Here is a 24,067-nt window from a genome sequence, read left to right as displayed (position 1 = left end):
CTTTGGAGAGGAGAAAGGGACCCCTGGACTCTTCCCACCGGGAATCTGGGACGGTCCCCCAGCTCTGCCTTGCCCCAGGGTGAGGCAGGGAATTTTGCCCTGGAATATTGATGCATTCCTTCAGCCTCCCTGCCTCTCTCCCGCTGCTTTTCCCGGAGGGATTTGCATTCCCGAGGGCGTTTTCTCCTCATTCTGCCTCAGTTCCGGGATGCTGGGCACATTTCCCCCCCACAGCCTCTGGAATTCATTCCCTGGCCCCAAAGCCCCGGAGCGGGGTCCTGTCACTCCTGGTCACAGCCCGAAGGGGATTCATTCTGGGGCAAAAACCTGCTGGGATTCCAGTGGAAAACTCCAGGGCTGGGTTTGGGAATGCAGCGGGGTGAAAATGGGGATCTGCTGCGCTCAGAGCTCCTCCTTTCCAGTTTAAGATCTCCACACCAACCGGAGCTGGGACCTCTCCAGACAGAAACCACCAGGACCAACCTCTGGGGCTTTTTTTTTGTGTGTGTGTGTGTGTGTTCCTTCAGGTTTTTGTTTGTTTGTTTGTTTGTTTGTTTGTTTTTTGTTTTGTTTTGGTTTTTTTGGGGGGGGTTATTTTTGGTGTTTTTTTTTTCTTGTGGCTGTTTTTTTTGTTTGTTGTTGTTTTTTTTTTTTAACTTCAGCAGATCTTTTGGAGAGGATGGGGGAATCTTTCATTCAGCAGAGCTGGGCCCGGGTTGGAGTGATAAAGACGCTTCTGTGCAGTGTTTGAAGTGGAAATTCATGCAGATTTGGAGCCTGGATGCTCCCAGCGACGTTCTGGGAAGCTTTGCTTGTTAGATCCGAGTAATAAAATTCCTTCCTCCCTCCTCCCTCCGCCCGGCTCGTCCCGGCCTCTCTCCGGGCTCCGTCCCGGATCTGAAGCTCCACCTGCGAGGGGGAGTCCCTGGAGCTGGGAAACAAAAGGATTTGCAATCAAAGCCTCGGAAAAGGGAAAAACGGGGAAGGGAAAAAAGGCATCCGAAAGTTTTCCACGTTCTGGGCTGCCTGGGGAGCGGAAGGGGAGAACTGTGGGGTTTGTCTGGCACCATTTACAGGATAAGGGAACGGGGGTGGCTCCCAAAATCTCTCATCTCCCTTTTTGGCGGGAAGAGGATGATGGAATTTATTCCTGCGGGACACAAATTCGCCTTTCTGGGCAGTGTTGTCGTTGCTTGGCTTCCAAGAGAAACGTTTCTGCTTTGGCGTGGAAAAATCAGGATTAAACCCGGTGGGTGAAGCAGAGGGAAGAGAACAAATCGCGATTCTCATTTTTTATTCCCAATCTCATTCCTCTTTTTTAACGGAATGGATTTTGAGGGAGTTGAGAGGTAAAAATTTCCACGGTGAAAGTCTGCACGTGAACCTGGGCCTTTGGAATGAGATGATCTTCAAGGAGCCTTCCAACCCCAAACCTGGTATTCCAATCCCAAACTCTGGGATTCCAGAAGGAGAATTTTATTTTTCAAAAGTCCTGAAAGAGAGGAGGGACAAAACCCTGCTGGGGAAGTGAGAGGTGTGGGGTGAGGAAATCCACCTGGGGAGGAGGGGGCAGAGCAGGACAGGAGTTCTGCTTCCCGAGGAAATCCTTTCCCAGCAGGAAGGAAACGGAACTGGAGACATTCAGGAAAACGCTGGAAACGCCTCAAAAAATCACAATTCTTGCGTCACCCGAAAGGCCTTTGGAGCTCGGCGCCACCACGGGGTGACTTTTCCCTTCCTCCTCCCAGAATTCCTCCCTTCAGCTTGGCTTTGCCTCCAGACCCGGCGGGAGCCCCGAATTTCTGCCGCTGCCGCCCTGCTGCGACCCCCCCGCGGTCCCTGGTGATCCCGGGATGGTGATCCTGGAATGGTGATCCTGGGATGGTGACCTGGGATGGTGATCTGGGATGGTGATCCTGGAATGGTGACCTGGGATGGTGATCTGGGATGGTGACCTGGGATGGTGATCTGGGATGGTGACCCGGGATGGTGATCTGGGATGGTGATCCTGGAATGGTGATCTGGGATGGTGATCCTGGAATGGTGATCCTGGAATGGTGATCTGGAATGGTGATCCTAGGATGGTGATCCTGGGATGGTGATCTGGGATGGTGATCTGGGATGGTGACCCGGGATGGTGATCTGGGATGGTGATCCGGGATGGTGATCTGGGATGGTGATCCTGGAATGGTGATCTGGAATGGTGATCTGGGATGGTGATCTGGGATGGTGACCCGGGATGGTGATCTGGGATGGTGATCTGGGATGGTGATCTGGGATGGTGATCCGGGATGGTGATCCTGGAATGGTGATCCGGGATGGTGATCTGGGATGGTGATCTGGAATGGTGATCCTAGGATGGTGATCCTGGGATGGTGATCCGGGATGGTGATCCGGGATGGTGATCTGGGATGGTGATCCTGGGATGGTGATCTGGGATGGTGATCCTGGGATGGTGATCCGGGATGGTGATCCGGGATGGTGATCCTGGGATGGTGATCTGGGATGGTGATCTGGGATGGTGATCCGGGATGGTGATCCTGGGATGGTGATCCGGGATGGTGATCTGGGATGGTGATCTGGAATGGTGATCCTAGGATGGTGATCCGGGATGGTGATCTGGGATGGTGATCCGGGATGGTGATCCTGGGATGGTGATCCGGGATGGTGATCTGGGATGGTGATCTGGGTTGTTTATCCCGGAATGCTCATCCCAGAATGGTTATCCTGGAATGTTTGTCCTGGAATGGATATCCCAGAATGGTTATCCCAGGATGTTTATCCCGGAATGTTTATCCCAGGATGTTTATCCTGGGATGTTTATCCCAGCATGGTTATCCTGGAATGGTTATCCCGAGATGGTTATCCTGGGATGTTTATCCCAGAATGGTTATCCCAGGATGTTATCCTGGGATGTTTATCCCAGAATGTTTATCCCAGAATGGTTATCCTGGAATGCTCATCCCAGGATGCTTATCCCAGGATGGTTATCCCAGGATGTTATCCTGGAATGGATATCCCAGAATGGCTATCCCAGAATGGTTATCCCAGGATGTTTATCCCGGGATGTTTATCCCAGCATGGTTATCCTGGAATGGTTATCCCGGAATGTTTATCCCGTGATGTTTATCCCGGGATGCTTCCCCGCCGTCGGCCGCCCCCAGCCCGGGGTCACCCCAGGATTGGCACCCGCCCTCCCGAGGGATGCCCCGGGCTGGCAGGAGCGAGGCCCGGGGTTTGTTCTCCCGTCTCAAAAGATAATCTGGGAATAATTGGGACTTAAGGAGCTGGTGGGAATCTGATTTTTTGGCGGCGCTGCCATTCAGGAAGCAGATGGACATCTTATTTCTCCCTAATTTGATGGGCTCGCTTGACAAAACGGCCGAGGTTGCACTTTGCTACAATAATCAGCTGCCACTCAGACTTTGTAAGGGGCTTGTGGAGGTTTCCTCTTAATTAGAGCGTGGCTCCCCATCGGGGAGGAGGCGATTCCCAGCAGCTTCCCTGCCTCTGGAGCCTGCACACGAGAGGGGAACACCGGGGGGTCTCAGGCTTCTGTCAGATTTGGGGTTTTAAATGTCTGAGGGGGTTCTCAGGTTTGTGTCAGATTTGGGATTTTTAGAAGTCTGAGGGGGTTTTCAGGCTTGTGTCAGATTTGGGGTTTTTAGAAGTTTGGAAGATGGAGCTCGTTGAGGGGGGATAATGGATTCATGGATTTGCTCCCCCTGCCCCGGGGCAGCTCTCCCTGGGCTGGGGGACCCTTGGGAAGCTTCGGAAAGCCTCGGGATTCTCCCGGGTTTGCAAACCCCGCTTTTCACCTGCCAAAAAAAACCCTCCCAGCGCTGCGGTTTAACCCCTGAGCTCCCGTGCTGCCTCCCTGGCGCTCCAGCACTTCTCCACCCTAAAGCATCCCCTAAAAACCCTCCAGAGGAGCAGCCCTCCTCCTCCGGGAGGATCCTCGGTCAAACTCCGCTTCCCCTCGCTGCCCATCGGGCCGGGGATGTTTTTCTGTGCAATCCTCCGGGGAAACCGTGTCAAGCCAAACCAAACTCTGTCACTCCCCCAGGCCGCGGAGCAGCCAGAGTTTACAGCGAGGTCATCGCAGAGGCAGGAGGGGATCCCAGGAATCTCCTCAGGGATTCCAGAGCCCTCCACCCGCGGGTGCCACCCCCGAGCATCCCCTCGTGATTTATTCGCCCCGGAGATGAGGTGCTGGCAGAGGATTGCAAGCAGCCCATCTAATGGAGTGCTGGAAATGATAAATCAGCGGGGCTTTGTAAAGGTTATTACTTTAAACAAAGAGGGGCTCGAATGGAGCCAATTAAACGGCACCTGAATTGATAAACAAACTGCTTATTGTCGGGGGCTATTCTGCAGCTCTGGGGGTCCCCCCTCGCTGGAGGCCCGGGGATAAATTTACATGTGATTGGAGTTTAATGGGCCGCAACAGGCCTCCCATCCCATCGCCATGGCAACCGGCCCCTTCTGCAGCTTTTAAACAGTCTGCGCCGCTTTTATTGTGGGATTGTCTGGGGCCGGGCTGGAACTGCCTTGTAGCAATTTGTTCCTGTCCCCGGGCACGGCCCGGCCGGGCCATGAATAAATCCGGGGGGACACGGGCACAAAGCGGCGGCCCGAGGGGCTCCATGGAGACCCCGGCGCTGGAATGGTGACATATGGTCCGGCTGACCCCAGCATCTGCCCGGGGAGGATGAGGAGGGAGATCAGGCGGGAGGAAGAGGCTCTCCGCCTCCCAGAGCTGTTTGCTTTCCACTCGGCTGGAAGGTGAATGGCAGCGGGGAGAGCTCCTGCCCGTGGAGCTTGGGCTCAAAGCGACCTGAAATCCCGACCCCTCCACGGGCACGGACACCTTCCACCATCCTGGTGCCCCGGCCGGCCTTGGGCACCTCCAGGGCTTCTCTGGGAATTCCATCCCGGCCCCTCATCACCCTCCCGGGGGGATTTATTCCCGACATCCCAGCCGGCCCTTCCCTCTGGCCCTGGGATCCATCCCTGTGTCCCGTCCCTCCATCCCAGCCCCTCTCCAGCTCTCCTGGAGGCCCCTTGGGCACTGCAAGGGCTCGGGGCTCTCCAGGTGAACATTCCCAGCTTTTGGGGGCACCGGGCTGAGGGTCCCCGGGTCCTGGATCCCACCTGGGTCCTGCCTGGATCTGCCCAGATCCCACCTGGATCCCCTCTGGATTCCACACAGATCCCACCTGGATCCCACCTGGATCTGCCTGGATCCCACCTGGATCTGCCTGGATCCCCCCTGGATCCCCTGACCCCTTTCCATCTCGGGTTGTCTCCGTGCCCAGCTGTGCCCCCGGGGCGTTGTCCCCTGATTTCCTGGCACTTTGCTGGGCTGCAGCCACAAATTCCAGGCTGCCCTCCTGGCAGGAAATTCCTGCAGCCAGCACTGGGAGAGCAAAAATTCCAGGGGTGCCTCTCGTCCCAAAATCCAGGATTCCCTCTTGTCCCAAAACCCAGGGTTCCCTCTTGTCCCAAAACCCAGGGTTCCCTCTTGCCTTGTGGCACTCAGAGAGGGAATTCCTGCTGCCAGGAGTGCCAGACCCATCCCAGAGGCTGCTCTCCGGGAGATCTCTTCCAACATCTTCCTGGGATACAGAAATTCCATCATTTTCTCTGCCCTGATCCCTGCAGGGCCTGAGGTGCAGGTAATGCCTTTGCAGCAGGGTGACCACTTAAAAACGATGGCAATTAAACCCTGGAATCCCCTTCGTGTGGGAAAAAAAGGCTTTATTTGCATTAATATTTTCATTAATACATCCCAGAGCTGGTCCCAGCTGGAGATTTAACGCCTGAGTTTGAAATCTCCCGGCTTCTCCCAGGCCAAACCTGCCTCTTCCCCTTGGAATGGTGAAATCCTTTATTTGGGATATTGCACCCACTGGAATTCTTTCTTTGGGATGTTTATCAGCCCGTTCTGATGTGGCTTGGGGATTGTTAAATCCGATTTTGAAGGAGGATCCACGGAGGCCGGGCAGGCAGCAAAACTCCCCCCGGGACAGCAAAATTCCCTCTCCTTCCCTCGCCATTTGCTCGGGAGGGATTTTCCTGCCAAGTTTATGGCCAGGCCTTGCATTTGAAAGGAAAAATTGCTCTTCTCGAGGCGGTGGGAGCAGGAGAAGAAGCAGCACGAAGCGGAGGGGAGGGGAAAGGCCGGCCAGAGGCTCGCACCGCACCGGGAGCCCGGATTTTCCCATCCCGGCCGGAATTCCGGCCGTTCGGGATGCTGAACAGGATCTGGGCTCTGCAGGACGTCCCAGGACGGTTTCAGCAGCCGAGGAAGGTGCTGAGGAAGTGACGCCGATCCCGCCCCACGTCCCGATGTCCCCGAAGTTGGGGAAGGAGCGCTGCTTTCCCATTAATGGGATGCGCAGGGGGCAAAGCCCGGCCCGGCTTCTCCGAGGGGAATTTTCCCGCTGGGACTTTGGGGGTTTGCAGCAGGAGGAAATCGCCACCATAAGGAACTTTTATGGCACCCGTTTGGTCCGTAATGGGTTCGTCCCTGTTCTTTAACATTTGGGCGGCCGTAAAGCGCTTTTCCCCCGCCGCCCTCCCGCCCTGCCCAGCCGCTGCCCGGCCTCCCGCTCCTCCTGACCCTGCGGAAATCCTTTCCCAAAGCTGCTCCTCCGTGCCAGGAGCCTTCTGCCCCAAACTGTGGGGTGAAGCTTTGTTTGGGCTCAGAGGTGTTCTAAAAACTTGTATTTTTAATTCAATTTTCAACCTCTCGCGAAGGGCGAGGCAATACAGAGGTTACCACTCATGCCGTGACGATATTTTTTGTTCCACAAATTCATTTCTCACACAGATACTTTTTTACTCACCCTGCAGGATAGTTCTGTCTCCCAAAAATCGTTTCCAGGCTCCGGGAGCGTTCCGCGTGCGTGGCACAGGAAAAAGCCGCTCCAGCCCTGTAAACACAGACGCTTCCTGCCCGCTGCCTGCAGCCGCTGACCCAAATTCACCTTCCCGAGGGAAATCCTGCCTGGCTTCGCACATCTGCAGCCGGCTGCAAGTGTCAGCCCGCTCCCTGCGGGGCCCGGCTGCTCCGGGGACATTCCCAGCTCCTGCTGGGCAATTCCAGCGGCTTTGGAGAGGCGGAGCCGCTCCTTTCCTCACCTGCGCTGCATCCCTGGCGCCAGCGGAGCTCCGCAATGCCACGGTGGATGTTTCGGTGTCACAGGGGGAAAAGTGAGAAGGAATTGCTGCTTAAAACTGGAGAAATCGGATTTATTCATTTGGTTTTTTTTTAATCTGCAGAGTGGCTGTAAATTAATTTCTGGGAATTCCCCAGGGAATTCTTTCCTGGAACACATTAAGCCTTCAAAGGTGAAGGGAAAGGCTCCTGCTGAATGACGCCGGGCTCTGGCAGCGTGTGAGGGAATTGTCGCCTCTGCCGCCTCTGTCCCCGGCCTGCAGCGTCCCTGCGTGCCACAGCTGGCCAGATGTGGGCCCAGGGAGCTCGGGGGCGGCTCTGGGCTCGCTGTGGCACAGCTGGGGGAGCAGGGGCAGGGCTGAGCACTGCTGGGCACGGGCTGAGCACAGATGGGCACGGGGTGAGCACTGCTGGGCACGGGGTGAGCACTGCTGGGCACGGGGTGAGCACAGATGGGCACGGGGTGAGCACTGCTGGGCACGGGGTGAGCACTGGTGGGCACGGGGTGAGCACAGATGGGCACGGGATGAGCACTGCTGGGCACGGGGTGAGCACAGATGGGCACGGGATGAGCACTGCTGGGCACGGGGTGAGCACAGATGGGCACGGGATGAGCACTGCTGGGCACGGGATGAGCATAGATGGGCACGGGATAAACACAGATGGGCACGGGGTGAGCACTGCTGGGCACGGGCTGAGCACAGATGGGCACGGGATGAGCACAGATGGGCACGGGGTGAGCACAGATGGGCACGGGATGAGCACAGATGGGCACGGGGTGAGCACAGATGGGCACGGGGTGAGCACTGGTGGGCACGGGATGAGCACAGATGGGCACGGGGTGAGCACAGATGGGCACGGGGTGAGCACAGATGGGCACGGGGTGAGCACTGGTGGGCACGGGATGAGCACAGATGGGCACGGGATAAGCACAGATGGGCACGGGATAAGCACTGCTGGGCACGGGATGGGCACGGAGCTGGGGACGCGGGCCGGGAGCTCGGCCGGGACTCGGGGCTGGCAGCAGACGGGCACACGCCCGGCGGGGTGGCAGCAGCGTTTAATGATGGATTTATTCCGGTAATCGCCTGCAAAGGACGCGGCCACGCCTGGGAGGGACCGGCCGGGCCGGGCCGGCGGCTCCGGGCTGGGGCAGGAGGGGCACAGGGGCGGCTGCTGGCCACGAACCTCCCCAGCCCCTGGGGGTTTGTGTTCCTGATCATGAACCTCCCCAGCCCCTGGGGGTTTGTGTTCCTGACCATGAACCTCCCCAGCCCCTGGGGGTTTGTGTTCCTGGTCATGAACCTCCCCAGCCCCTCGGGGTTTGTGTTCCTGGTCAGGAACCTCCCCAGCCCCTGGGGGTTTGTGTTCCTGATCATGAACCTCCCCAGCCCCTGGGGGTTTGTGTTCCTGATCATGAACCTCCCCAGCCCCTCGGGGTTTGTGTTCCAGCCATGAACCTCCTCAGCCCCTCGGGGTTTGTGTTCCTGATCAGGAACCTCCCCAGCCCCTGGGGGTTTGTGTTCCAGCCATGAACCTCCCCAGCCCCTGGGGGTTTGTGTTCCAGCCACGAACCTCCCCAGCCCATCAGGGTTGGGTTTGTGTTCCAGCCATGAACCTCCTCAGCCCCTCGGGGTTTGTGTTCCTGATCAGGAACCTCCCCAGCCCCTCGGGGTTTGTGTTCCTGACCATGAACCTCCCCAGCCCCTCGGGGTTTGTGTTCCTGATCGTGAACCTCCCCAGCCCCTCGGGGTTTGTGCTCCCGGCCTCAGGGACAGGCTTTGCTCACCTATTTTGGGAGTTCTGCCTCAAAGTCCAGCCCTGTCACCACCCTCTGCCCCTGCTTGGTGGCCTCTGAGCCAGGTGAGGATCCCACGTGAGGGTGAAGACCCCTGGAAGAGATTCCTGAGGAAATCCTTTTCCTGCAACTGAAGGGTATTTCCTTTTTCTTTTTTAGCAGAGCCAGAAGGAATGAAATCCATTGTGGCTCAGCCTGGGCTGGTGAAGGGAGCTGGGAAAGGCAGGAGCAGCTCCTCAATCCCCTCCCAAATCCAGATCCCACAGCTGATGGGACAGGAGCTGCTGGGATCTGTCCCACATCACTGGGACAAGGCTGGAAAAAGCCCAAAAATCACAGAGTCAGACCTTTGGCCCTCAAGTGCTGCATTCACACATTTTTTGGACGTTTCCAGGGATTCCAGCATTTCCCTGAACCACAGGAAAACCCTGGGAACAGAGAGGAGCAGAGAGGAGGAGATCCCAAATGGGGCCTTGGAGCATCCAGGCAGAAATTCCCGATTTTTCCTCCCCACACCTGGGAATCCTCTGCTGTCCCGTGCCAGGGAAAGCAGGGGTTTATTGCCTTTATTGCCTGCCGAGTGCTTTTCCAAACGGGACCTGGAGCTCTCCCACACTTCCAGCATTCCCTCATTCCTCAGAGGCAGGAGGATTTTTATCTTCATCCAGCACTGCTGTAATAAAAAAAAAAAAAATCCATAAAAGCAGCTGCCTTAAAAAAGAAACCTCTTTCCCCAGCCTATGCGGATAATTTACCCTTATTCCAGGTTTTATTGGGCTCCCTTCAGGGCTGCCCGGACGCCCTCGGTGAGTTGCAGGACTCGGGCCAGAGGATTTCCTCCCTCTCGGTGGGGAGGCGGCGGGGCCGAAGGAGCGGCTCGAAGCCCCGCGAGTTCCGCACCTGGCCTGGATCTCGGTGCTCAACGCGCTGTAACTCCTGCCCCGAGCAGCTCCGGATTTCCCTCGGCACCTCGGCTTGGCCTTGATTGAAGAGGCTGCGAGGAACAGCCAAAAAAAACAAAGAAATAAATAAAATTTAAAAAAGGAGCTGTTGAAATGTTCAAAGGGCTGCCCCGGGCTGGGGGAGCAGGGTGCGGGCTCGGAGCTCCCCCGGAGCCATGAGCAACATTCCCGGGATGGGATTGGGAAAGAGGGAGGGAGCACTGGGAGCACTGGGAGGGCACTGGGAGCACAAAAAAAAAGAAGAAAAATCTTTAAAAAAAAAAATTGGGATAATCCTAAAAAAAAAAAAAAAAAAAAGAAAAACAACAAGGAAAAACCTCAAAAAAGGGAAAATCCTTAAAAAATAAAAAAAGGGAAAATCCTCAAAAAAAAAAAAGGAACTCTTAAAAAAAAAAAAAAAGGAAAAATCTAAAAAAAAAAAAATCTTCCCGTTGCAACAGAGGAGTTGTAGGTGGGATATCAGGGAAAAACTTCACTGGAAGGATGGGCAAGCCCAGGGCAGTGGTGGAATCCCCAGCCCGGGAGTGCTCCAGAACCACCTGGATGTGGCACCTGGGGACAATTCCCAGTGCTCTGCTTGGCCTGCAGCGCTGGGCTGATGCTGGCTCGCCGTGAATTTCTTTCCCAGCTTTAGGAATTCCCTGATTCCGCGGGGATCTCACCCGGAATTCCAGCTGGAGTTTCTGAGCTGCGCTGCAGCCCTGGGGCCAAAAGCAGCAGCAGGAGCAGGCGCTGCTCCAGGGAATTTGTGCTCCCCAAATTCCCCCCTGGCCATGGAGCTGCTCCAGGGAATTTGTGCTCCCCAAGTTCCCCCCGGCCATGGAGCTGCTCCAGGGAATTTGTGCTCCCCAAGTTCCCCCCGGCCATGGAGCTGCTCCAGGGAATTTGTGCTCCCCAAATTCCCCCCTGGCCATGGAGCTGCTCCAGGGAATTTGTGCTCCCCAAATTCCCCCCTGGCCATGGAGCTGCTCCAGGGAATTTGTGCTCCCCAAATTCCCCCCTGGCCATGGAGCTGCTCCAGGGAATTTGTGCTCCCCAAATTCCCCCCGGCCATGGAGCTGCCCCGGCGGAGTGGGGCCAGAGGGGCCCGAGGAGCAGGACACAGCAGAGGGGACAGAGGCGGCTGCTGAGGTTTTGGGAGCAGCCAGACCTGGGGCTGAGCAGTGAAATTGGAAGGCGGCTCCTCGCAGGCATCTCGGAACCTCGAGGATTTGGGATTCCCACCAGGATGCCCCAAGAACTCCCACAAAGCCTGAACGCTCCCAGCTGGAATTACCAGCGTAAGGCGCTCTGCCCAAAAACCTCTCCCGGCTGTTCTGGGGTTTTAAACCGTTCCAGAGGCCGCTCCAGCTGCAGAGGAGCCCCGCTGCTGTTCCACGGCCCCATCCCCGCAGCCGTCTGTCCGTCCGTGCGTCCGTCCGTGACTGCCAGCCCAGCCCGGGTCGTGATCCCGGGCTGTCACCCCGGTCGTGATCCCGGGCTGTCAGTCCGGGTCGTTATCCCGGGATGTGAGTCCGGGTCGTTATCCCGGGCTGTCACCCGGGTCGTGATCCCGGGATGTCACCCCGGTCGTTATCCCGGGCTGTCACCCGGGTCGTGATCCCGGGATGTCACCCCGGTCGTTATCCCGGGCTGTCACCCGGGTCGTGATCCCGGGATGTCACCCCGGTCGTTATCCCGGGCTGTCGGTCCGGGTCGTTATCCCGGGCTGTCACCCGGGTCGTGATCCCGGGATGTCAGTCCGGGTCGTGATCCCGGGCTGTCACCCCGGTCGTTATCCCGGGCTGTCACCCGGGTCGTGATCCCGGGCTGTCACCCCGGTCGTTATCCCGGGCTGTCACCCCGGTCGTTATCCCGGGCTGTCATCCCGGGTCGTTATCCCGGGCTGTCGGTCCGGGTCGTTATCCCGGGCTGTCACCCGGGTCGTGATCCCGGGCTGTCACCCCGGTCGTTATCCCGGGCTGTCGGTCCGGGTCGTTATCCCGGGCTGTCACCCATGTCACCCCGGTCGTTATCCCGGGCTGTCGGTCCGGGTCGTTATCCCGGGCTGTCGGTCCGGGTCGTTATCCCGGGCTGTCACCCATGTCACCCCGGTCGTTATCCCGGGCTGTCACCCCGGTCGTTATCCCGGGCTGTCAGCCCGGCTGACAGCTCAGCACCGCCACATCCAGCGCGGCTCATTAGCGGCCCCCGAGCCCCCTGCCCGTCCCTGCCCGCCGGGAGATGGGATCTGACAGGCGCAGGGGCTGCGCTGGCGGCCGGGGCGTCCTGCGGAATGGGAATTTGGGAATTGCCATCCCTGTCCCAGCTGCTCGCAGGGAGGATGCGGAGCACGGGGGGAAAATCGATCCCGGGGTTCCACGGCTCTGAGAGCTTTGCCAGGGGTTTGGCAGGGGTGGGAAAGGAGAAAAGCAGTGGGAAATAAGGAAGAGAACAATGGGAATGGAAGAGGAAAAGCAGTGGGAAATAAGGAAGAGAACAATGGGAATGGAAGAGGAAAAGCAATGGGAAATAAGGAAGAGAACAATGGGAATGGAAGAGGAAAAGCAATGTTTTATTCCCTTTCCTGCGGGCCCTGGCGGTAAAAAGCTCACCTGAGCCGGGTGGGTGGCGCTGGGCTGGGTTCCCTGCTGGGGATGAGCTGCTCGCAGGGAACGGGAGCGGGAGATGGAGCAGGAATTGGGCGCCGGGAGCTTTGGAAGGGCCGCATTCCAGCCCTGGCGGGCTAAGAGGGGCTAAATGGGAAGATCTGATTAAGCGGCTCAGCGCGGTGACCCTGACCCCAAAGAACGCGCCGGGGCTCGGGAGGAACTTCATTTCAATTAATCAGCTTAACAGCCCGAGAGAAGCTGCCCGCGTGCATTGAGCCGGGCTCGCTCCTCCTCCTCCTCCTCCTCCTCCTCCTCCTCCTCCTCCTCCTCCTCCTCCTCCTCCTCCTCCCTGCGGGATTGCCCCGGCCCCGCCCTGGGGCTCGGGGCTGCCTTCATCCCCTCGTTAGGAGCCTTTGGGATATCGGGGACACGGCCCCGGAGCCTCCCATCCCTCTGCGGCCTTTCCCACCTGCCGGGGGAAATGTGGGAAATAAATGTGGGAAATAAATGTGGGAAATAAATCTGGGAAATGTGGGAAGTGTGGGAAATAAATGTGGGAGATGTGTGAAATATGGGAAATGTGGGCAATGTGGTAAATATGGGAAATGTGGGAAATGCGGGAAATGTGGGGAATGTGAGCAATGTGGGAAATGTGGGATGGCTTTGCCCCCCTTTTCCAGCCCCTCCTGCGCTGCCCGCTCCCTCCCGGGCACGGAGGGGATGGAGACGCGGCTGCCGGAGGCCGAGGGTGAGGAAATGCCGCGGGAGGCAGGGGGAAAATCCCAGAAAGTGTCGCAGGATCAGGGAACGCTCGGCTCGAAAGGAGCCTTGAGGCTCTCCCAGCCCCCTGCTCGGTGGGAACCTGGGAAGCAAAATCCAAGGGCACCAGGAAAGGAGCTGGAAAAGGGAAAGGCTCATCCAGAACCTCCAGGTTCTGGAATCTCCGGCTGATTTTCCAGGCGTTTTGCCTTTTTCCCGATGCCCTGGGCAGGCCTGGGAAGGGCAAAAGGCACATCCAGAGGCTGCAGTGCTTTTCCAGGCGTTTTTCCGTTTCCCCGGTGCCCAGGCCAGGCCCGGGAGCTGGGAAGGGCCGCCCGGAGCTTGGGAATCCTTCCCTTGCTCTGGGCAGGATCTCTCGGGATGCCCCTGGGGTCACGGCGCTGCGGAGCCCCAGCTGAGCCCCTGGCGAACATTCCAGCGAGTTTTGTGCCTGGAGCTCCGTCCCCGGCTCCGCTTAGCTGGAAATGGCTCGTTAACACCTCTCCCCACATCCTTTCCCATGGAACGAGGCGCAGCTGCTCCAGCTCGGCTCGGGCGAGGAGGAATCTCGGATTTTCCGCCCCGCTCGGACGCCTCCCAGCCCTCCTTCCCCCACCACACCCCGATCATTCCCTGATCCCCGGGAATTCCCGGCTGCCCGAGCCATTATCGCGTCCCTTTGGACTTTCACCTCTGGGGAGCCGCGCACTTTGCTCCGTCCCTGCACCTTTAAAGGGATAAGGGCAAATTTGGGACCCTCTGGAAAAGCCTCGGGAGCCTTTGGAGGGGCTCGGCGGTGCTGCTGTTGGAGGGGAGCAGCCTGGAAGGGATGAGCTGATAAAGAAATGGAAGAAGCTGGCGACAGCGCGGTCGCACAAGTTCAAAATGCAGCACCAGAAGTTTCTACATCCAAAACACGAGAAATCTCAGCGTGGAAATATTCAGGGTGGAAGATAACACACAATAAAAAGGCCACAAAAGCACAACCCGGAGCCAGCGGCAGCAATCTGGGATGGAGCAGAGCCGGGCACCTCCACCTGGAGCTCACGGCCGCGGCATTCCTGGGGAGGATTTGGAATTTCTGGAGCGGCACCGCCCAGCTCTGCCCCCCCGGCGGAGCAGAGAAGGGGCGGAGGTGGCTCGGGGGCTGCCTGAGGTGACGTTCCGGGCTGTCCCAGCGGGGCTGGCCCGGTGGGAACGGGGCTGGCCCGGCAGGAACGGGGTTAGCAGGAGCGGGGCTGGCCCGGTGGGAACGGAGCCGGCCCGGTGGGAGCGGGGCTGGCCCGGTGGGAACGGAGCCGGCCCGGTGGGAACGGGGTTGGCCCGGTGGGAACGGAGCCGGCCCGGTGGGAACGGGGCTGGCCCGGTGGGAGCGGTGCTGGCCCGGTGTGAACGGGGCTGGCCCGGCAGGAACGGAGCCGGCCCGGTGGGAGTGGGGCTGGCCCGGTGTGAACGGGGTTGGCCCGGTGGGAGCGGGGTTGGCCCGGCGGGAGCGGGGTTGGCCCGGCGGGAGCGGGGTTGGCCCGGTGTGAACGGGGCTGGCCCGGCGGGAGCGGGGCTGGCCCGGTGGGAGCGGGGCTGGCCCGGCGGGAGCGGAGCCGGCCCGGGGCTCGGCGCTCAGCAGCCCCTGCTCGCCGCTGCCGCCGCAATAAAGCGAATTCGGCGGATCTCGGGGGCAGCGGGCGCTCAGAGCCCGGCCGGGGGCGCGGGGCTGCCCCGGGGAGGGATTTGGTTGCAGCAGGCGACAGCCAGGCTTTCATCTGCTCCTCCGAGCCTCCTCCAGACGGGAGAGGAGGGGCAGGGCTGTGGGCGATGGAGGAGGATTGCTGTAACGCGATTTTATGTCTGTGATTGCATAACGAAAGCTCCTGGGAAGCTCCTGATGCGGCCGGATCCCTCGCCCTGCCCGGGGCTGGAGGGCTCTCAGACCGATCGATTGCCCACGCTGGCTGCGGAGCGCAGGAATTGCCGGACTGGATCGGTACCAGGCTCCGAGCAGCCTGTGCTCCTTTATCGAGCCGCGCCCGAGCCATCAGGAAGCTGTAAAAAGCCTCCAGGAGCCGATAATCTGCTTTTTATACCCCCAGCACACGCAGCCACAGGCCCTGCTCTCACAGGAGCTGCAGCCCTGCTGTTAATGGGACCAGACCTTGAAGGATGGAATTGCATTTCCGTTCTAAAAAAAAAAAAAAAAAAAAAGATATAAAAAAATAAAACCCGCCTGGCTTTGTGGCGTTGGATGTCTGCAAATACCAGCTCCTTCCCTGAGCTGGGAAACGCTGCTGGTGCCAGCGGGCTCATCCCCCTGCCCACCCACCAGGACAAGCCCCGGGCTCCCGGGAAGGGGGGAGCGAGGAAATCGGGACCGCACAGACCCCGGCCGGGGCGGGAGACGCCTGTGGCACTCCCACCTCCTGTCCTGGCGTTTCCCCCGCGGATTCCGGGGCAGCCCCAGCTCCCAAATGCGGAGCAGGGCGCACAAAGCCGGGCCTGCGCCGGCCGCTCCCTGCCGCGCTCTTCTCCCCGCAGCGCGGCCCTCGTTAATTGGTGACAATTGGAAGTGGCTCATTCTCCGTGTGCGAGAGGCTGCGATCGCTTCCACTTGGCCGCGATTCAAGTGCCGGGGCTGAGTCAGAATGGGTGGCAGAGCTGTCTTTTCCTCAGTCCCCCCGCTCAGCGGCAAAGAAAAAGCCACAACCCCGAGTTATTCTCTTTGATGAGGTGGGCATTGTGAGGCCGGGCAATTGAATTTACAGCAGCATTGAGTATCAGAGTCTATCTGGCCCTGTCAATGAGAGCGCCGGGGAAAAAAAAAAGCCACACATTAACCCTCGGCTCCGAGTTCCCAGGCGCTTCAATAGCGCTCCCAACTTCCCAAAGAGCCCGCTGCATACTCGATGAGACCCTTTATCCCTCCTAATTACCCTCCCGACAATGGGGCCGGGCCTCTCGCGCCTTTGTGCGCCCGGAGAACTCCGGGGCAGCCACCCCCACCCCGAGCGGAGCGGCGCTTTGGGATTTTGGGAGCAGGTACACCCCAGGTGTTTGCTCAGCTTCCAGCGCGGGTTTTTTTAGCAATCCTTCTTCTTTCTGCAAAATTCGGGGGGTATTTAACCCCCTCCTCTCAGCCCCATCACTTTCCCCCCGAATTTCTCACCCAGATCCCTTCCAATTATCTTGAAGTAAAGCCATAAAGTCCAGTGCAATATTTTTTTTTTTTTTGTACACAGAGGATGAGCTCGTCCTTGCCCACTCTTAAACAAAATGAAAGAGTGGGAAAAAAAAAATATTTCAAAGAGTTCCTTTATTGAAACACCTGCATTTTTTTTTTTTCTCTTTTCATTTTTGGAAGTCTTCGACACAGGCACGCACACACCCACAGACCAACAGGATACAAACAACTTTGGCATTATAACTTTTTGAATATTTCTTACAAAACTATTTCTCATTTATTATTTTTTGTTCATTTCTTTAAAAAAAGTATCTCAAATAAAGGCATTTTAAAGGAGTAAAAATACAAGTCGAGATCCCAACCTCTGAAAATAATAAATAGCACGTTCATAGCGAGGTCCTTTTCTTCCTTTCTGCTTAAATCTGCTTTAAAAAAACCCCAAAACATAACAGGGGCTCCATACAACGGAGCCAAGGAGAGTTTGTTGCGGTTTGTTTTGTTTTGTTTTTGGAGAGGGGAGTGACTCGGAGGGAGTCACCAGGGTCTCCAGACGGATTCGCTGCGCTCCCCTCCGACGGGACTCGCGGCCTGCGAGGCCGGGCCGATGCCGCCCCCGAACGATGTCAGCCCGTGCACCGGCGATGCCGCGGGGGTGGCGGCCGCGCTGCCCGCGCCGCCGCCCGCCGCCCCCGGCGCGTTGGCGTTGGCGTAGAGCGGAATAACCGGTCCGGAGCCGGCGGGGAAGGCCGGGCTGGGGATGAGGAAGGCGAAGTGGCCGTCGGTGGCCGGCACCAGCTGGAAGCCGCCGTAGACTTTGGGGGACAGCGCCTCGGCGGGGTTCAGCTTGCAGGGCACGGGCACGGCCGCGCCCGCGGCCGGCGGCAGCTGGACGTGCAGCGGCTGCTGCGCCAGATGTGCGGGCTGGGCGGGCGGCGGAGGAGGAGGAGGAGGAGGAGGGGGGTAGTTCATGGCCACCATCTGGCCCAGGCACGCCGAGAGGTGGCTCAGCAGCCGCGTGCGCACGTCGCTGTTGACCCCTTCGCAGGTGGACAGGAACCGGGTCACCTCGTTCATGCACTCGTTGAAGCCGGCCCGGTACTTGCCGAGGACGGTGGGGTCGGCGCTGAGCGCGGCTGGGAGACGGGGCGGCCGGTGAGCGGCAGGTCCGGGGTACCGGCCCCGGTACCCCGTCCCCAGCACCCGGTCCTGTCGCTAACCCCGGGGCTGCAGCCTGGTTCCCGGTCCTGTCGCTAACCCCGGGGCTGCAGCCCGGTTCCCGGTCCTGTCGCTAACCCCGGGGCTGCAGCCCGGTTCCCGGTCCTGTCGCCAACCCCGGGGCTGCAGCCCGGTTCCCGGTCCCCAGCCCCCAACCCCGGGGCTGCAGCCCGGTTCCCGGTCCCCAGCCCCCAACCCCGGGGCTGCAGCCCGGTTCCCGGTCCCCAGCCCCCAAGCCCGGGGCTGCAGCCCGGTTCCCGGTCCCCAGCCCCCGGTCTGGAGCCAGGTTCCCTGTAAGGAGCCCCTTCCCGGTCTCCTGTCTCGAGCTCCCGTTCTCTCGTCCTCAGTTCCCAGTCGCCGGTGTGGAATCCGGTTCCCGGTGCCCCGCCTTCGGTCCGGATCCCTGTCCCCGTTCTCTGTCCCCAGCTCCCGCTCCGGATCCCGATCCCTTGTCCTCAGCTCGGTGCAGACCCCAGTCCCCGCTCCAGACGCCGATGCCCGTGCCCGGTGCCCTGTCCCCACGCCCGGTGGCCCCGGGGCGGGCACTCACCGGTCATCTGCGCCCGCTGCAGGTTCCGCAGGTGCTTGACGGTCATCTCCAGGATGTCCGCCTTCTCCAGCTTGGAGTGCCGCGAGCTCTGCGGGACAAGAGCGGCCGGGTCAGGGCTGCCCGCGGCCGGCCATGCCCCGGTGTCCCCGGAATCCCCGGTGTCCCCGCAGCCCCACTTACGTCCTTCTTGAGCGCGTCCAGGATGAGCGTCTTGAGCTGCCCCAGGCTCTCATTGATGCGCGCCCGGCGCCGCTTCTCCATGATGGGCTTGGAGGACTGCGGGGAGAGCGGAGCCGGTCAGCGCCCCCCGCACGGCCCCGGGCCCCCAGCACCGCACCCGAGACCATCACCGACCTCAGCACGGCCGCGGGCTTGCCGCCATCCAGCGCCGCCGCCACCGCTGCTGCGCCCCGACCGGCACCCTCCTCCTCCTCCTCCTCCTCCTCCTCCTCCTCCTCCTCCTCCTCCTCCATTTACCTTCCGGTGCTCGCTGGCGCTCCGCGGCTTATCCGGCGTGTGGCTGGCGCTGGCGGGCGCACCGGCGATGGGCGAGGCGGTGGGTTTCTCCATGCCCGTATCGGCGGGCATGGCTGAGATCCGGTGGAGGAACGGGGGAAGGAAAAAAAATATTAAAAAAAGAAAAAGGAAAAAAAAAAAGAACGTGGAACCGGCAAAACGGAGGTTCTGGTGCGGGGTGTGGAAGGGAGCCGGAGGGGGCGAGCGGAGCGCGTGCGGCGGCGGGCGCGGGGCGCGTGCGGCGGGCGCGGGGCGTGCGGTCGGCGGCGCCCCCCGCCCCTGCCCGCGCCCCTTTATAGCCCGGCGGCCGCGGCGGCGGCGGCGGCGGCGGCGCCCATTCGTGTGAACCCGCCGCCGCCGCCGTTCCCACACTCGCGCGCGGCCAATCAGCGCCCGGCCCGCGCCCGGCCGCCCGCGCGCCCCGCGCTCCCATTGGCCCGCGCCTCGCCCCCCTCGCGCTCCCTCCCTTCCCGCCCCGCCCCGTCACGCGCGCGCGGGGAACGCCCCCCCGTCCCCTCGGCGCGGCCACGTGGGGCGCGAGGGGGGCGGGAGGGGAGGGCGGGGAGCGAGGGCAGAGCGGGAGGGGAGGGCGGCGGGGCAGGGCGCGGGCGGGGCGCTGGCCCCGCCGCCGCCGCCGCCGCCGCCGCGCCGGCCCCGCCGCCGCCCGCGCTGTGACACCCGGCCCGGGGCGGCGGCGGCCGGCGCGGCACGCGAGGCGGCGGCGGCGGGCGGCCAATGGGCGGGGCGTGCGCGCGGCCGCGCGGGCGCTCTGGCCTCCCATTGGCTGGCGGGGCCGCCGCTGTCAATCACGGCCGCGGCTCGGCTCCCCCCGCCTTCTCCCGGTTCCCCCCGTTCCCAACCCGCCCCCCCCAATTCCCATTCCCATTCCCATTCCTCCACTCCTCTCCTTTCCTCCCCCCGGTTTTCCCGTTGGAGCGCGTGCCGGAGCGCTCCCGGATCCATGGGAAAACCCCGCCCCGCCGCCGCCGCCCGCCGGCGGCAGCCGCCCCGCCGCACCGCCCGCGGGGCTGCCGCCTTCCTGCGCTGCCCCTGCCGCTCCCCCCGCTCCCCCCGGGCCCCGGCTACCGAATCCCGGCGCTGCCGCAGCGGGAGGAAGCTGACTGAGCACGGGGGGTGAACCTCCGGCGCCTTCTCGCACCCCCGGTGATGCTCCGCGACGCCCCCGGTTTAACCGGGCTGGAGGCGGCAGAACCCCCCGGAGTGTGTCGCCACCTCCGGGTGCGACACCCTGCTAAGCCCCGTGGATGCCCAAGGGGATCTCGGAATTTGTCCCCCCCTCTCTGTGAAATTGGGGCTTGGCAGGGAGTGACCCCCCTAAAATCCCTTCCGTGCCCCTAAGGGGCGCCTGGCGTCTTGCCCCGATTTTGGGGCTTTTTGTCGCTGAGGTTGGTTCAAACCGAGCTCTGTGCCCACCGGCGCAGCGTGCCAAGGGAGGTGCCAACCAGCCCTGAATTCCATCCCCGTATCCCAAAGAAATCCCTTTACTGTGGGACCCCGGCATGGAGCAGCCCCCCTCATTTCCAGCCCTGAATTCCATCCCCGTATCCCAAAGAAATCCCTTTACTGTGGGACCCCGGCATGGAGCAGCCCCCCTCATTTCCAGCCCTGCCCGGGGCACGCAGCCCGGTGTGAAATCTCGCTGCTGCTGCAGGTTTTAATCTTTTAATAATCATAAATTGGGAATTAGCTCCGCGCAGGCCCCGGCGCCCGGTGGGGAGGGTTCCTGGGCTGGAAAAGCGCTGCTCCTTTTTCCCTTTTTCCCCCTTTCTTCAGCCGTTCTGAAGGATAAAAATGAGGTTTTTTTGTAAACTCTCAGGAAAACACGTCCGGTTTTTCCAGCTGAAAACTGAGGTCAGCCCAGCTGAGTTTGTGGGAATTTTCTGGGAGGGGAAGGGAAGCACACGTGGAATTTAATCCCCACTGTTGGCCTGACTCCTGCTCTGCTCTGAATTGGCTCCAGTGAATCATTCCCAGAGGAAAGGAAAGGAAAGGAAAGGAAAGGAAAGGAAAGGAAAGGAAAGGAAAGGAAAGGAAAGGAAAGGAAAGGAAAGGAAAGGAAAGGAAAGGAAAGGAAAGGAAAGGAAAGGAAAGGAAAGGAAAGGAAAGGAAAGGAAAGGAAAGGAAAGGAAAGGGAAGGGAAGGGAAGGGAAGGGAAGGGAAGGGAAGGGAAGGGAAGGGAAGGGAAGGGAAGGGAAGGAAAGGAAAGGAAAGGAAAGGAAAGGAAAGGAAAGGAAAGGAAAGGAAAGGAAAGGAAAGGAAAGGAAAGGAAAGGAAAGGAAAGGAAAGGAAAGGAAAGGAAAGGAAAGGAAAGGAAAGGAAAGGAAAGGAAGCGGCCCGGTCCTCCCGCAGCCATCAAAGCTCCGGAGGATTCATTTCTTCCCGGAGCTTCTCCTCGCCCTGCCCGAGGCGCACGCGAGCACGGGAACAGCAATTCCGGCCGGAATGACGATTTCTGCTGCGTGGGAGGTGTTGTTTTTCTGGAGGAGTCGCGGTGGCAGCAAAGTGGGGCCCGTTCCTCTGGAAAAAGGCGGCAGGTTGTGTCCCTGGGGAGGAATAAATGTTATTAAAGGGCTTTTTTGAGCGTCCTTGCGAAGGTTCGGGGGCTCGGTTTCCTTCTGAGAGCAATAAACGGCAGAACAACAGCCCCTTGTGCAATCTCCCTGAGAATAAGGGAGGCTGTAAAAATCCCGGGAGGAAATAAGTCATAATGATAATAAAAATTTTAAAAATCATGTCCCTCCTTCAGCAGCTTGCTCTGAACGCATTCATTACATAATTACACTGGGAAGAAAAAAAATAAAAAGTCAGTTCAGGAGGATTTCAGCAGAGCGTGATGCAACTGCCAGGCTGGGAGCAGCTCTCGCTGGCTGTGCTGCTCTCCGGAGGGAATTCCAGGGGATAACTCGGGAGAATTCCTGCGCTCGGAGCCCCGCGCATCCCTCCCGGCCCCGCCGCTCTTCTCTCCTCCTTCCCCGGGTCCCAAAGCTCGGGAGCCCTGGGGAAGCTCCATTCCTGCACCGGAATTCTTCCTCCGCAGGGACGGGTTCGGCTTTGGTTTGTTTGGTTTGGTTTTATCCCCACCTCAAGCCGCCCTGGGATGTGCCCAGGGCCATTTCCCGGCCCGCGGGGTTTTTACACCCTTTTAGTGGCGATGGAAGCCGCACAAAGGGGACAGGATGGGGACACGGCCACCCCCCGCCACCCCCCTGCGGCTCCGCAGCTGCGGCCAGCTGTGGCCAGCTGTGCCCGCCTCGGCTTCCCACCCCTGCAGCTGGAAATTCCCGGGAGGAGCCTGGAAAATTCCCGGCTGGAACTCCGGGCAGCGAGAGGTGGAGAAGGCCCCGAATCCTTTTATAAATATAAATATAAATATAAAAAATATAAATATAAATATAAATATAAATATAAATATAAATATAAATATAAATATAAATATAAATATAAATATAAATATAAATATAAATATAAATATAAAATCAATATCGAGGTTTGGGGGTCTGGGAAACGGGGCGCTGGCATGGCAGGCTGGGGAGCGCTGCTGATCGCGGCCTCCCTGCCCGGGGCTTTGCTCCCTCTAAGCCGCTTTTCTCCAGCCCGGCCCACATTTTTGCAGCTCTTTCCCATCCATTTCATCCAGGTCCGCGGGAGACGCCGAGGGAACGCGCGCCGGGAGCGGCGAATCCCGGTTCGGCAGCTTTGATCCCGCTGCGTTTATCCCCCTGCAGCGGGAATTGCAATCCCTGCGCCCTCCCCTCCTGCCATCCCTCCCCTGTAGCCTCCCCAGCTCGGGATAATTCGGGATTTCCAGCTTGTGCTGGGCGAGTGAGAGCCTTTCAACAAGCTCTGGATGCAGACCCGGGATTTTCCTCCTTCGGGCTTTGTGTGCAGAGTCCCCGAGATTCCTCTGCGGCCGTGGCCTATATATTTAATCTTGATCCTTTAAAAAAAAAAAAACCACCAAAAAACCCTTTTAAAATAAAACAGCTTAAAAGCTTTGGATTCTGATGGTGTGGGATGGGTTGTTGGTGCCGATATCGCGGCTGAGGCGGGCCGGGAGCAGGGACAAAGCGCTGGTGGCTGTCCCCACTCGTCCCTGCCCACCTGTGATCCCTAAACCCCATTGAACCCCATTGAACCCCATTGGACCCCATTGAACCCCACTAAACCCCACTGAACCCCATTGAACCCCACTAAACCCCACTAAACCCCATTGAACCCCACTGAACCCCATTAAACCCCATTGGACCCCATTGAACCCCACTAAACCCTATTGAACCCCACTGAACACCACTGAACCCCACTGAACTCCATCAAACCCCACTGAACCCCACTGAACCCCACTGAACCCCACTGAACCCCACCAAACCCCACCAAACCCCACTGAACCCCACTGAACCCCACTGAACCCCACTGAACCCCACCAAACCCCACCAAACCCCACTGAACCCCACCAAACCCCACTGAACCCCACCAAACCCCACCAAACCCCACTGAACCCCACCAAACCCCACTGAACCCCACCAAACCCCACTGAACCCCACTGAACCCCACTGAACCCCACTGAACCCCACGGAACCCCACTGAACCCCATCAAACCCCACCAAACCCCACTGAACCCCACCGAACCCCACCAAACCCCACCAAACCCCACTGAACCCCACTGAACCCCACCAAACCCCACCGAACCCCATCAAACCCCACTGAACCCCACCAAACCCCACTGAACCCCACTGAACCCCACCAAACCCCACTGAACCCCATCAAACCCCACTGAACCCCACCAAACCCCACCGAACCCCATTTCATTGCCCCCAGCCCGCCCCGAACTGGGGAACGCGGCCGGAAAGCGGCGCGGCCCAAGGGGGAGGAGGCGGATAAAGGGTCCGGGGGCCGGGCGGGGTTTTGGGGTTTTGGGGTTTTGGGGTTTTGGGGTTTTGTGTCCCCCCGTTTCTCGGGGGCTGCTCAGCCCTGGGCGCTCCCTGCCCGGGCCGGGCTCTAACCCCGGCACCTCCCGGCCTCCGTGTCCCCTCGGGACGTGTCACACGGCAGAAATGGAGATGTTAAGGGCTGGCAGCTCGCGAGGAGGCTTGGTTGGGGGTTTTTGTTGGGTTTTTTTTGGTTTTTTGGGTTTTTGGTTTTGTGTTTTTTTTTTTTTTTTTTTTTGGCGGCCCATAATGGGGAACAAATTACAGCGCAGCCTCCAGCCCCGAGCATCCCCGGCAAACCTCCCGTGGCCTCTTTTGTCCCCGCGGAGTTTCCAGCTCTAATCAGCTGAAATTAATTAGCAGGGGTCACGTGGC

The 24,067-nt window shown here is 59.6% G+C and overlaps 1 protein-coding gene and 1 long non-coding RNA gene across 2 annotated transcripts; one reads left to right on the top strand and one right to left on the bottom strand.

Moving 5' to 3' along the window:
* Positions 1-14,402: 14,402 nt before the first annotated feature.
* Positions 14,403-15,513, top strand: LOC144247442 (uncharacterized). Its single transcript, XR_013341158.1, has 2 exons — positions 14,403-14,449; positions 15,159-15,513. It is a non-coding gene; the product is annotated as an uncharacterized LOC144247442 (long non-coding RNA).
* A 1,067-nt stretch (positions 15,514-16,580) lies between these two features.
* Positions 16,581-19,001, bottom strand: HES4 (hes family bHLH transcription factor 4). The gene is made up of 4 exons (XM_021537757.2): positions 18,708-19,001; positions 18,411-18,506; positions 18,231-18,318; positions 16,581-17,598 (listed from the first exon to the last, which is right to left on the bottom strand). The coding sequence occupies exons 1-4, from the start codon at positions 18,816-18,818 to the stop codon at positions 17,000-17,002; spliced, it is 894 nt and encodes a 297-aa protein (XP_021393432.1). The 5' UTR covers positions 18,819-19,001; the 3' UTR covers positions 16,581-16,999.
* Positions 19,002-24,067: the final 5,066 nt, after the last annotated feature.

Source organism: Lonchura striata, chromosome 24 (assembly GCF_046129695.1).
Source record: "Lonchura striata isolate bLonStr1 chromosome 24, bLonStr1.mat, whole genome shotgun sequence".
NCBI lineage: Eukaryota > Metazoa > Chordata > Aves > Passeriformes > Estrildidae > Lonchura > Lonchura striata.
This window is presented reverse-complemented; position numbering and strand designations above follow the sequence as displayed.

What these genes read in the sequence shown, in the direction of transcription:
- HES4 (XM_021537757.2), bottom strand. Translation starts at nt 18,818, where the DNA reads ATGCCCGCCGATACGGGCATGGAGAAACCCACCGCCTCGCCCATCGCC. An exon ending in GCGCCAGCGAGCACCGGAAG is followed by an intron (nt 18,507 to 18,707) that starts GTAAATGGAGGA and finishes CTCTCCCCGCAG; the next exon opens with TCCTCCAAGCCCATCATGGA. An exon ending in GCAGCGGGCGCAGATGACCG is followed by an intron (nt 17,599 to 18,230) that starts GTGAGTGCCCGC and finishes CCCGTCTCCCAG; the next exon opens with CCGCGCTCAGCGCCGACCCC.